At 43.7% G+C, this 13,479-nt stretch overlaps 1 protein-coding gene across 4 annotated transcripts in view; it reads right to left on the minus strand.

Moving 5' to 3' along the window:
- ANKRD26 (ankyrin repeat domain containing 26) overlaps positions 1 to 13,479 on the minus strand; it is a 915,250-nt gene that overhangs the window by 757,823 nt on the left and 143,948 nt on the right. For all 4 annotated transcript variants that reach the window (XM_069627947.1, XM_069627948.1, XM_069627949.1 and 1 more), the window contains exon 8: positions 6,512 to 6,551. In XM_069627947.1, coding sequence (XP_069484048.1) covers positions 6,512 to 6,551 — 40 coding nt within the window. The remainder of the gene's footprint in view (positions 1 to 6,511; positions 6,552 to 13,479) is intronic.

Genomic DNA, 13,479 nt, shown 5'->3' on the forward strand with positions numbered 1-13,479 from the left:
AACACAAGAATGCTGGTAGTTTTCTGCTAATAACTGATCTGACTGTGGTGGCTCCTGCATCTTGCCTCCTTCATCCAGGTTTAGAAGAGATGTTTTCCAAGTAAAATCCAAAATGTAATATTGGACTCTACAGTAGAGAGATTTTCCGGATTCATTTTAGAGTTGTGGCTTCTGATATTTACTGCTTGGTTAGATACAATGATTTTTGTAAGCTGCATTTGTGTTACTGGATATATAATAAGATTATGACCTCACACTTTTTTTTTTCTCTTAGAAGGCTTCCAAGTGAAGCAAAAACAGCGATTTTTATTTTCACCGTCAACAACATTCTCTACTTTTTACAACAATTTTCACAATTCCAGAAGGGTTTATTCTTGTTAAACTAAAGCAAAATTCTTAATTTCACCACCCTACCTCCCAGTACCATTTAAACTGAAATTTATTTGTCCATATATAGTCATGAAGCCTGTATAACAACTCAGCCTGGATGGTTACTAGCTGGCTTTATCTTAACTGGGAGAAGATGGAGGTGTCCTACTAACACTAAGAAAGAATTGCTCATCTCACCTCATGTTCCTCTGATTTTTGGTAAACTTGTCAAGTTCTAATCTCAGGTTAAATGCTTAGACATTATAGTTGATAAAGGTCCAAGCCATTCACAAGTGTTGTTATTTTAATATCAAGTGGCTACCGAGGATGGGCTTCTTCAAGCTAGTGGACAGGTGTGAAGGTGTACTAGGGGTCTTAGCAAATGGATGCCCAGACTATTGTAATGAATTAGCAGGGGATACAAAAGTATTAGCTAAATACAGGTGTCTCAAAACTCACGGATTCCTTGATGTAGGAAAAGTGAAAATGTACAAGCTGCTCGCAGGAACCCGATGGGGCTTGCTGCACAGTAGAAAATTCAGCTTAAATTCTCCTCATCATATTTAAATGCATCTATGGTGCTGCCTACCAAAGGGCAGCATCACACAATATATCCTAGGATAAGAACTTTGGTCTGTGGGGGATCTCAGTCCATTGGGAGAGGTATAAAAAGGGTTGGCGTAGCTCAGCAATTGAGAGGATCCTAAGCGATAGAGACGTGATTGCACAAAAACAGACTAATTAGCAGAGCCCGACAAGGCTCTAGAAGAAGCTATTTCCGAGCAGAAGGAACCCGCTGCAAGGAGAGTGTGTAGCAATAAAGCCAACAAGGAAGTTGCAGATTCTACCACTTCGCTTTGTGGGAACTGTAGTGTAAAGAAACCCTACCAGCAACTCTGAGGTCAACATCCGTGCCCATGTCAGAAGGGCAATGTAAACCAGCTACAATTGCATGATGCAAACCCACAGGCAGAGGTCCAGGAGGCATTGAGTGGATATGAAGACAAGAGGCCCTAATCATAGGCAAGAAAAGAGGACAAAGTACCCAAAGGTCTAGGCCAAAGGCATAAGGAGAAACGTCCAACATAAGATCAAATCAGAAACTTGCAAAGAAAACCTTAATGCCCAAATCAGATCCAAACCCAGCGGTGGAGACAGATGTCCAAACGCCGTCATGGGGAAATTTGAACCCCCAAATTGGACAGCCAAATCGACAAATCCAGTATACAGAGACAGTCCAGGAAAACATTGTGAAGCCTACAACCCACAGGGCAACCCTTGGGAAAAACCTGAATGTGGAATAGGGGCTGAGAGTCTAAATCATACATGAGCCCTATTGAAACCACCCAATGTTGAAACATCAGGACTAACGAAAGATGACATCTGAACCAATAATGGAACAAGGAACGGAATCAAGCTGAAGATGCCAAAGAGCCTTTGAGGCACCTCCTGCAGTTTGACAGAGGGCAGAGTGTCCAAGGTATTCGAAGGAAAATCCAAGGGAGGATCATCGGGCAAAACCTTCTTTTGTTACCTAGACCAGGGGATTTCCACCAGCAAAAAGGACTTCTTAAAAAAGGGATACTGATACAAGGAAGTGGTGAGATGATCTCCTAAATTACACATTTAATCTTTATCCTAACGGTTGCACCTTATAGTATAGAGTTAAGTTCTTGCTTTACCACAGGGACTGAGAGGCTTTACACCCACCTATCACTTGGAGTATTGTGTGTCTCACTACTCGGCCTACCACTCGGCCAAGAGGAGAGACTACATTAGCAAATTCTGCAGATTTGAATTATTTCACAAAGTCAATTTATAAATGCTCCAACGTTCGACTCGGAGCAAAAAATGAAAAATAGAGAGGAACACTCCGTTTGCCTGTTTTACCTACTTGGCTTTCAAACCATCGAGCCGCAACCTCTTGACATGGTATACCATGCTCCCGGGATCACAGTTCCACTATTTATTTTAAGGTACATTTCCACCACCAGATCTAGGCTCACCTACCTAAGATATTATAGAAGGGGTAGACTGCTTCCAAAATCTCCCTTGACTTTTCATTAACAATACCAACAACCACAATGTGAAGCCCACAGGCCACTGGAGCAAGCAGTGCATTAATCTTAAGTGTCTGGAAAATTACTTCCTTGTAGCCATGAATAACACAATTAGACTGTATTTTGAAGCACACCATTTTCATCCAGTACATGTGAAGACATGATGATGTAAGACATAGACAACAGACTTAAAATTCAAAATAAGATAATTTAATGAAATGTCACTTATGGGAAACAGGAGCGGCGGTTCTTCACTAACCGGCAGGGATGACCCTTTTGGCTGTTTACACAGGCTATATAGCACCTAGACAAGAGTCGGGACTCTAACCACTCAAGGGTCATCGTGAAGAAAGGGCATTGAGATGAACTATCAAGTTTTTAATGTATTGTGTTATGACTAGAAAAGTGTTGACTCCAAGGCCCTGAAGAAGGATCTTAGATCTATCCGAAACGCATTGGCACATGTCATCTAGATTGGAGTTCATTAGGATAGACACAATTGTGCTTATGTTATTTGTTTTGAAATTGTGTTTTGAAATCATCTTTTTTTTAAATTGTTTGAAGAAACAAAACCATTTGCTTTGTACCACACAATTGCTATATTTTACTTACCATTCAATATGTGTTATATATTTTGTTCCTCTTGTATGGACCATTGTCTTGAATTAAATTTGCTTCAAACATTATATTTGTACAAAAATTCAAATGTTCGTGTGCTCGCCATTGGATAAGTGGTATCCTCGTATGTTATTGATGGACTAGTGAACCTACTTTGTTGTTGAATGACACAATGTTCCATTTTGAGAAAAGTAACAGTGAAGTTATATTATGAGTTTATCAACCAGCATTGGGACATGTGATGAGCTGCGTTGGTAGGCTCATCTACACAGGTTCTAAGTACTTTGGGATTTTATATCCTCTAGGAGTGCATATAGGGGCGCCAGCTGGTAACAACGGGTTTTTGTTCGACTCCAACTTGCCTTATGCTAAGGTAGGATTTCCCTAACTGAACAAAACCAAGGACAGTCTGAGTCAAATAGTTCAACTGAAAAGTCCGTCTGTGTCCAAAACCTATTGTTGCCCTCAGAGCTAAAACGAAAACAATGTGTAGGGATGCCAATAATGTCAATAATAAAAGAAATAGTGTTCAACATAAAGTTCTGAGCTTCATCCGGCTCTTAGTTTCTTCTTCAGCTACCCTTCCCCAAGTTCAAGAAAAATCTTAAGGTTCCCTTTTTCCAAGTTCAATGCAACACAGTTCCACACAATCCTCAGGGCTCCCTTCCCAAAGTCTGAAGCAACACAGTTCACCGGCAAAGAGGTCTTGGGGCTCCGTCCACACTTGTAGTCTTATCAAGTCCTATGGTTCGCTTCCCCAAGATTTCAATGTGGCATCCTCTGGTTTGCCTCACCAGTCTGCTTACAGTGTTTCTCCTTGGTTTCTTTCACAATGTCTTTTAGTTTTCCTCATATAGGACTTACTGGTCTTGGCGGAGTTGTCACACCACAAAGTCCAGCCATCACAGGTCGCGCAACCACGAAACCCCAAGCTCTCTAGTTCACACAAGTTAATCTTCACTTGTTCCTCTGTACAGATTCACATTCATTTGCAAAGTCTCAGCCTGTTGACTTTAAGGACAGCTTCACACTTTCCTGGTTCCTCCCAGTTAGCCTCTTGGCTTTTGCCACACTTGTCACACTTCTCTTGCCAGGCTTTGCCTTTGTCGCACTGTTTCCAGATATTAAGGTCACTTTCTGGTGGTCTGGTTCATTCACCACCTTTTATTACACTTCGTCACACTTTCCCCTTGGCTTCTGTTCAGCATTAGATTAGCTCATAAAAGAAAATTCTGTATTCAATATGCCTACTTTGGCTCAAGTTCCAATTTTCATCCAGTTCGGTATTCAATATAAGTATTTCAGCATTGTTTTAAGTTTTTGCCCCGCTCAGCGTTCAATCAGACTTAACAGGCAATGCATTACTCATACACAGTGCTCTCGAGGCGCTCCGGCTCTGGAGTGACTCCCCAAGCACTCACCAGTCTCCGTCTTCAACTGCAGCAGCTCTGGCTGCTTTCTTCATGCTTCGCCGATCAGCAGATCGGCCCCTGCGAGCCCCGCTGGTGCATCACTGCCTTTTCCACACGGGTGCGGATGGCGTTGTCGTCTTCCTGCTTCCGCACATATGCTGCTACACGCAGCCCAGCACGGACATTCCCATTTTTGTGGCTATTCAACGCCCCACCTAGCCTGGGGACTGCACAGCTTTCCTCTGCCTTTGCCGGTGTCCTGGCTTCCTGTCGGGCCCCACCACGGCTGCCTCCTCACTACACAGGTCCTCTGCTGGCAGCCTCCATACATGCCTCCCAGTCTCACTTCATGCTGTTTCTCTGGCCTCACTTTATACACCTGTAACCTTTCAACAGGTTGCAGGTGTGAATTCACCATCAGACTTGCCTGACCATAGTTAAAAAGGGACATGCCTGACACTCATAGCACTATGCAGGCATCTTCCTTGTCCCAGTACCAAAGTGGTGAAATCAATGTGTAGTGTTCATTAGTCCCAGTCTCCTCTTCTTCGCCCCAGTACTAAATGTGAGATGTGGGCAAATGAGAGGAGCTGTTCTACAATAGCCTACAAAGGCTGAGGGAGGGCTAGGTTGTTCCTCAACAGGGAAAGGGGGATACCATGTCTCGCCTTAGGGAACCCCACTCCCAATCCCCAAGAACCCTCCGCCCAGGTGTTCTTCCCTCGCTTCTCTGCCCCCGGGGGGGGGATGATCCAAAAGCGATGGCCTTTACCTGGCCACCAGAGAAGAGGATCCAGGGGAGTAGGAGTGAGAATACCCTTAGCTTTGGTGGGTTGCAGAAGACCAGTCAACTGCTTGAATATTCGGCCACCTTTAGCAGAACAATGGGAACTGATAACGACTGAGCGTGGTCGATATCTAAGCAATTTCCTGTGGTTCCCAAGTCAGTAGGACCTGATGAATTAGTCTGTTTATTGTGAAGAATGTGCAGGCTATGGTTTCACGGGACAGCAAAGACAAGATTTAATGAGAAGGCACCAGAACGCAACAAATTCTTACTGCGCGGAAGCGGTCATGCAGAAACGTTGAGGTGCACCCTTATTAGGCTACCTAAATGCAGTAAACTGCGTGTTTTTCATACAAGGATGCTAGAAAGTGTAGATTCCAATCGCTGAAGCAGTATGGCGTGCGACGAACATTGTTGTGTCTAGCATCTTGTCAGTGCTTGGTAATGAGACTGCTTTAGACTTGTATATGGTATATTCCCATATCTTTGGGACATACTGGTCTCCTGAAAGGATGCATCGCTTAAGCCAGTTTGTGAATAGCCTCTGCTGGAATTGCTTCAGAGTGCTTGGGTTACTAAGACATATGCTTTGGGACTGCCCGAGACACACTGTTTTGGGTGGATTTGTTGAAGCAAATACATTTGGCAACGGTACGTGATCTGCACCCACACGTCAAATTGGTCCTGTTACAAATCTAAAATGTCTGGGCACTTTAGATTTTGCAGGCTTTTCTTTGTCTGCGTGGTAATAGCTGCAAAAAACCCTGATGTTTGAGATGTGCAATCAGGCTATGCTACTACAATCCAGACTGAGACGATCTAGTTCAAATGAAAGAATAACCTAAAAGGATATGACTGGATCTAGGGCCCATTCGTAGAAAAGCATGAATAACAAAACACAAAACCAGGGAAGGCTAGGTGGCCCACCTGCCGGAAGATACCCTTTAAGAAATTAGCTTTCCTTCTGTCCTCCCTCCCTCACTACCTGGTTTATTCTATTTTGTGCATGACCCTTTGTGAGACTATTGTGGTAGTATGAAATGCCATGGGAGAAGGCATAGGCTAATGCGCTACTTTAAGCCATTAGTTTGCAACTGTTACTCCCCTACTCACAAACGTGCACTTCTTGAGTTTGCTTTCCTTCCTGAATAAAACATTTAATAAAAAAATATATAATAAAGGCATTGAAAGAATGATTAGTTCCGGTGATGTGAGACTGAAACGAATATGAGTATCTAAAACCCAAGTAAAGTTTTTAAAATTACCGGCTTTCAGATTCTGCTTGTGAGCTTTCATCATCTGTAACTGAAAATAAACAACAATTAATATTATTGCCCAAAAAAATATCAGAATTTAGAAAGTAAGTTTTAAAGCACCTGAGAAAAACAGCTCACAGATAACACCAAGCACTGCCAAAGGAAATAGTTTTGACTTGTGTATAGTCAATGTATAGGCATTTGCCAGGTATTCCAAACCAATGACCAGGTACTACCATTATGTTCAATGTACTGCCATTACATGCTCTAGTCATTACATGATAATGGTGGGTATTGCCATCAGTAGCCTGTCTGCGCACCCACTGCCCTATAATGCTGTCAAGGCCCAGGTACTCGCAACAACTCTAGCATTCCCTCTGTTCTCATCCTACTCGATCTCTCCTCGGCCTTGGACACGATCAACCATACCGTCCTGCTCAACCGTCTCCAGGATAACCTGGGCATCACTGATCAGGCTCTGGCCTGGCTGACCTCTTTCCTCTCTGATCGACCCTCCCAGGTCCAACTTGGGTGCTTCTTATCATCTATCTTCCTCTCCCCCTTTGGTGTTCCCCAGGGGTCTAACCTCTCGCCCATGCTTTTCAACCAATACCTGGCAACTCTCGCCCGCTGTATTGCCATTTTCTGCTCAAACTTCCAGTGCTACGAGGACGACACTCAACTCATTTTCAGGCTGCCCTCGGCCACCTCCTCCACCTCTCTCATCACTGATTGCCAAACTGCCATTCAAGATTGGTGTGCCGCCAACGATCTTTGTCTGAATGCCAGCAAGACGGAGATCCTCCTCATTGGCACACCATCACCTTCCTTTCCCCTCACTCTCTGGCCGGCCTCCCTTCGCCCTCCTCCTATCCCCACCTGCGAGGCCAAGAACCTTGGCGTCTCCTTCGATTCCACACTCTACTTCTCCGCCCACATCGCTGATGTATCAAAAAAGTCAAACTTCCTACTGCACCTCCTCAGAGGTATTCTTCCTTTCCGCTCATTCCCCCAGAAGCTCATGGTCTCCCAAGCTCTGGTTCTCTCCAAGTTAGACTATTGCAACAGCCTCTTTCTTAATCTACCTGCCTCTACTCTCCGCCCTTTGCAACTTATCCAGAACAGGACTGCAAGACTTGTCCTTGGCCTCAAGCCCTGGGATCGTATCTCTCCAGCTCTGAAATCTCTCAATTGGCTCCCAGTGGATGCAAGGATTAAATTCAAAACCCTCTGCATTGTCCACAAGGCTTTCTGGGGCCTGGGTCCAACATACCTTCAGCTATCCCTCTGCAAATACCTCCCATCTCGAGCACTCCGCTCCTCTACCTCTAACTCCCTCAGGGTCAGTCGTTTCTCAAAGAAACGAGCTGGGGGTAGATCTCTGTCTTCGGCTGGGGCCTCCCTCTGGAACAGCCTCCCTGCCACTCTAAAACTTGAGGAGAACCATCTCCGGTTCCGGAAGCACCTCAAGACCTTCCTCTTTGCTTCTGCCTTCTCCCCTCCTCTCCCCTGCTGATTCTACTCTCCCTCGGCACCATGCACCTGGCCACACTCTGTCCTCCGGGCCCAAGTACCTGCTCATCTTGCCATCCTCACGCACTGCCTCCGGGCCACCCCTTGCACTTGCTATCTGTACCCATGTAGCCCTCCCCTTTTCTTCCTGCACTTTCAGACCTACCCGGCCTTCTGCCATAAATCCAGCACTTGCCACTTGCTGGCTGCACTCCCATTGTTTGTTGCCTTTTTAATTATTCATTTATTATTATTTTTGTTTTTTCCTCCTCGCTCCGCACTCTCCTTTTGTTCCCCCTTCCATGCACTTCTCCCCCTCCCCCTCTACCCTGCACTTGCTTGTTGTCAAATGTCACTGGGCATAGTAGGATCATTGTTTTGGTTCTCCCCTGTTCCCCTTCCCTTGCCGCGCTCTGAAACACTTGTGTATGAGCGCGATAGAAATAAAATATCAATATCAACATTGCAGGTATTTCCATCAAAAGCTCAGTTATTCATCCGTGTTACCAGATTTCCCCACTAGCAGCCGATACACACCCTCCATTGCCATACACCAGGTATTATTTTCATATGCAAGGCACTCACGCCCCTTTCTTGGGAATTTCCGAATTTGTCTGGGTGGCTGCGTCATTGGCCAGGTATTGCAACCATATGCCGTGGTACTAAATAAACCCAGTGGCACATTCCCTACACCAGCTTTCCAACAGAAGGGCAACAAACTAGGTATTCTGAAAATGGCTTCAATCCAATTAATGTTGCAGGTCTGAAAACTATTTGCAAAATCATGCTTGTGTCTATTGACGCTTACCCGAAATGAGCATATCTGCAGCTGAATAATAGTGCACCCCAAATAAAACCTACAATGTGCATTATATGACCTGAAATTATTAAAATCAAAACAGGAGGGTAAAATTGCAAATGATTGAACATGATAGTCAGGCAACATTGTCCTACACTTACAACTGTGAAACAACTTACTACCACTTTATCAATTGCCCGATTGTATTTTACCATGCCTACAAGGTCTAACAACCTACTATACAGTAGTTGTCTGTTTGCATGCATCACACTCTAGTGCATACTGAGAGACTGTCTGAAATCTTGTTAACTTTGAAATGAATGTACTATACACTTACAACTATCCGTATGGTACCCTATCCTACTCATGCTAGACTAGCGCATTTTGATTTCTACTTGCCACGCTTATGTCAGACCAGCCCACACGAATTGTACATGCCATGCCTACATCAGACTAGGTTATCCTGATTTCCACTTACCATGCTTATTAGCCTTCTTGGATTAATATTTACCAGGATGCTGCTAGACTAGCCTGTATTGCTCTATACTAGCCATGACTATGACACTCTAGCCTATTGCGATTTCCACTTGCCATGCATATGTCGGACTAGCCTATTGTGATTTCCACTTGCCATGCCCATGTCAGACTAGCCTTACTGATTAGCACCTGCCCTGCTGACCGCTGTAAGCACACCTAGAGTAACCCAACCTGAATACAAATACTAGCCACTGCTTTCTGACACATACAACTGCCATATAACATAATTTATGTCACTGCCCTCTTAATAATTGTTCTACTGATCACCTGGCCCTCAACTATTGCTTCACTACCACCATGCAGATCCTAGCCTGTGACCATTGCAATAGTATTGCATTTAGGGATTTGTGTTTACTTTGAACGTAGATATTTGTGTACTGTGACCATTGCAACAGTATTGCATCTATGCACCTGTACCCATTGTGAATCTAGATTGCTGTGCATACTTTGAACCTAGCTCCTGTGCCCACGTTGATCCCAGCCTTGTGCCCACTGTGGCCATCGCAATAGTATTGCATTTAGGCAATTAGGCATCTGTGCTTATTTTGAATCTAGATACTTATTCATCTGTGCTTATTCTGAATTGTGACCATTGTAACAGTATTGCATCTAGGCATCTGTACTCATCGTGAACTAGATATTTATGCATATTTTGAACCTAGCCCCCTGTGTCTACACTGCTCCTAGCCTACCAGTAGCTAACCACTCCATACACAAACCATCCATATGCCACTGTCTTACTGAGGACCATCCTATACCTATTAAGGATACTAGACCCTACTAAGCCACATATTCTGCCTTCATCAACGCATGCACAGGCAACCCCCATAACAAACCCCCTTGTCAAAATGCACTGATTACAAGACCTTGTAGTCTCCTCCAAAGAAACCTTAAACTCTGCGCCAGACTTCCCAAAATCTATGAACCTCCTGCCAAATTCTCTTATCCTCTCTAATAACACTAGCAGAAACCCAAGAGGTCAGCAGTCCCACATCAAAACCCCCTGTCACAAAGCCTACAATACTCAGTACCCACTCCAGCTCAATAGCCGACTAACTCGAGACCACAACATCCACCCAAGGCACCACCACGACACCAAGGCACCACCCATGGAGTCCACACAGACCAGTATAAAAGGAGCTCTAATACATGCCCTAATATTGTTGGTCAGCTACAGTCAACAGACTAATGTTTAAATGTATAGGCCTTGCCTTTACTTTGCAAGGACAAGTACCTCTTCATTAAAACCTGCGCTTGCACTATAAATTAGTGCTGAATGGATCTGCCTTTGTCTTACTGCAGTCCATTTCTATTTTTATGTTGCACTTCACCAAACTATTGCTTATGAAAAAATGTTTTTGGTCTTTTCTCGCTCTTATGCTTGTCAGTCTACAACTTACGTGCTTTGACAGAGTATAACTCAATACGGACAAATTGTATTTTTGCAGATCGCTTACTGTAGAATACACTCAAGATACTTGCTTTAAAACGTTATCGGATTGTGCTTATGAATATCAAGATGCCTTACCTTGATTGCAGCTGGCCTGATACTAGCAGCTTAAAGTAATACATGTACACTACATAAACCTCTTCTTTTTCCCAGTACTGTACTTACATGTATGAATGACCTTACCTGTAGCCTTTATCCTATAGGGTCCTTTAGACTGTGCCGTGTGTGCGTGTGTGCGTGCGCGTGCGCGTGTGTGTGTGTGTGTGATCTAATAGGAGATACCGTACCACCACCAAGAAGGGGGAAAAATAGGAAAAACCTTTATAAAAGCAAACAACTACCAACAAACAAAATCCAACATTTCGAATTTAAGGCCAAGCAGTCTGGGCGGATTGAACCATGTGTATTATACTACCATAGAGTGGGCAATACCAAAATAATTCAAAAGAAAAGCGGGGTAAGCTGCTACCAATTGGGGTTGATAAGAGGGGTATAAAAGAACCCAATTTCTGGAAGGGAGGCAGTCGTCCGGAACGAAGCGAGGAAGCATCAAGATGCTGTACTGAGAGGCTACGGGAGTTTAGTGAAGACATCTTTATGAAGCGCTGCTCGCACATCCCTTTTATTTTGGTACTTATCGCACTTTTCGGAAGCTCCCGCTGCAGACCCGTATCGCTGAAGAAAACAGCAGCTCTCGGCCTATGCTACCAATATTGAGGTGAAGGAGGCATATTATTTACTGTACACACAGGGACTACACATAGTCAGATCTTATGTCATGTTAATTGGTGCGTCCCAAGATACTTTATAGGAAAACACCTATCCCGGTTTAAGGGTATCACAAGGAGCTGAACAAGGAAGGCGCACCATGACTGGGAGGTCACTTGTAGAAAGTAACAATTGTTGAAACAGTCTTCTGAGAATCTCGACAAAGCCAAAAAGAGTAAGTAAACCTGGACCATGCTTTTTATACTTTGTATACTACTTGTTAATGAGAATTGTGTACCGTTTTAGTGATTGGACATGATTTTAAGGGTGATTCTTTTGCAATTCAAGTGTGCTGTAAAGCTGTAATAAAGATAGTGTGATTTAGGAAAAAGAGGCACTCTGCCAATTCTGTAGTGCACATCCTTAGCCCTTTGGTGAACATTATGAAGATTAATGATAAATGAGAAATATAATAATGCACTTTAAAATTAAAAGAGGTCTTCCAATAAATTGTCTCGCAAATGCACCAAAGAATATGGCAGCGTTTCTCGCTTTGTATAGTGTGAGTGTGCAGGCATGTGCGCCTGTGTAAGGGTTCCAGAGTGTGAAAACCTTTGACTGCACCTCCTTTTTTGGTTATTTTTAAACCATAGGACAGACCCACTGAGCAGAGTTGCATTATAAGATCAAGAATATCACAGAAACCTTTCCTTAACCATATACTACTTCTGGCTAGTATCGGATTTCATCACACCTTCTGTTCAGCTGGATTATTAACCTCAAGATATCTACTCTAAATCTAAGGCTGCCCAGGGACTTTGCGCACATATGTTTATATGTATGTATGCGATTTATAAAGCGGCACAAACCTAGCAGGGAAGCAACAGTGTGCTGTACAAAGGGGTCACACTCCGAGTTACATGTGGGGTGCAGGAGCAGCAAAGGAGCTTGGATGGTGATGGTTGGGGGGAGTAGGGGAGACACCAGAGGGGGAGAAAATCAGGTTGTGTGGAGCAATCAAGAGAGCTGTTCTTTAAAGAATGGGGTCTTCAGGTCCATCATGAAGTGTAAAATGGGGGAGGCTAGTTAACTTGGTAATTATTTGCTTGTTTTGTAACCGGATTCATAATCGAGATTCCCACCCTCTCAAGTGCCCCCACAGATCTACACATGTATACTCTAGTTCTGTTGGGAAATACTTTCCCCTATTCTGAATTTCAACAAGGTAGCTTCACATTTCATAATCCACATTTTAGCAAAGGTCTGAATTTTAACTAGGGCCAAGGTGGGAGACTCATGGGTGAACCTCAAACTGTGCCTAATAGATGTCAATATTATAACGCAAAGAACACATGCCAGCCAATTTGAATTTGGCCCTGCACAACTTGCATCACACCAAAGCAATGGACTAAATGCAATGAAAGAAGAATTAACATACTAATTCTACTAATATTATAGGACCCAACAACCAACTCCCCTACTAATATTCAATGGAAGTTAGACCATTTCTTATGAGTGCAAAAACATTGATGCATTGGGGTAAAGTGGGCCATTGCATAAAATGTTAAAATATTTGAGCTGTGCAAAGTCAACTGAAAGTTTAGGAAATGTGGAATTAGATTTAGTTTACAGTGAATACATGACAGGGTGAGATGCAAGTTGTTTAAACTGGCTACATTGTTCGTTTATGAAAAAGGAGCAAACAGCGCTGGATGAATGTAACATTTTTATTCTGCGCTGAAGCCCAAATCTTGGACAAAAATACAAAGGAATTCACGTTTTTTTTTTAATAGTCTGAGCTGGCAAAGGGAGCCCCTTTGAATAACACATGTGTGAGAAAAAGGGCTGGAGCCGCTGCAGCATTCACTCACTCACTCACTGACGAAGAGAGCAGAAGGACTGGCAGAGCTCTCCCTGACTCCAGGGCCCTCATCTCTGGCTGAATTCAGGGAGCTGAAAGGCTTGCTCGTT

The sequence above is a fragment of the Ambystoma mexicanum genome, chromosome 12 (genome assembly GCF_040938575.1).
Source record: "Ambystoma mexicanum isolate Mex_15411 chromosome 12, UKY_AmexF1_1, whole genome shotgun sequence".
Lineage (NCBI taxonomy): Eukaryota > Metazoa > Chordata > Amphibia > Caudata > Ambystomatidae > Ambystoma > Ambystoma mexicanum.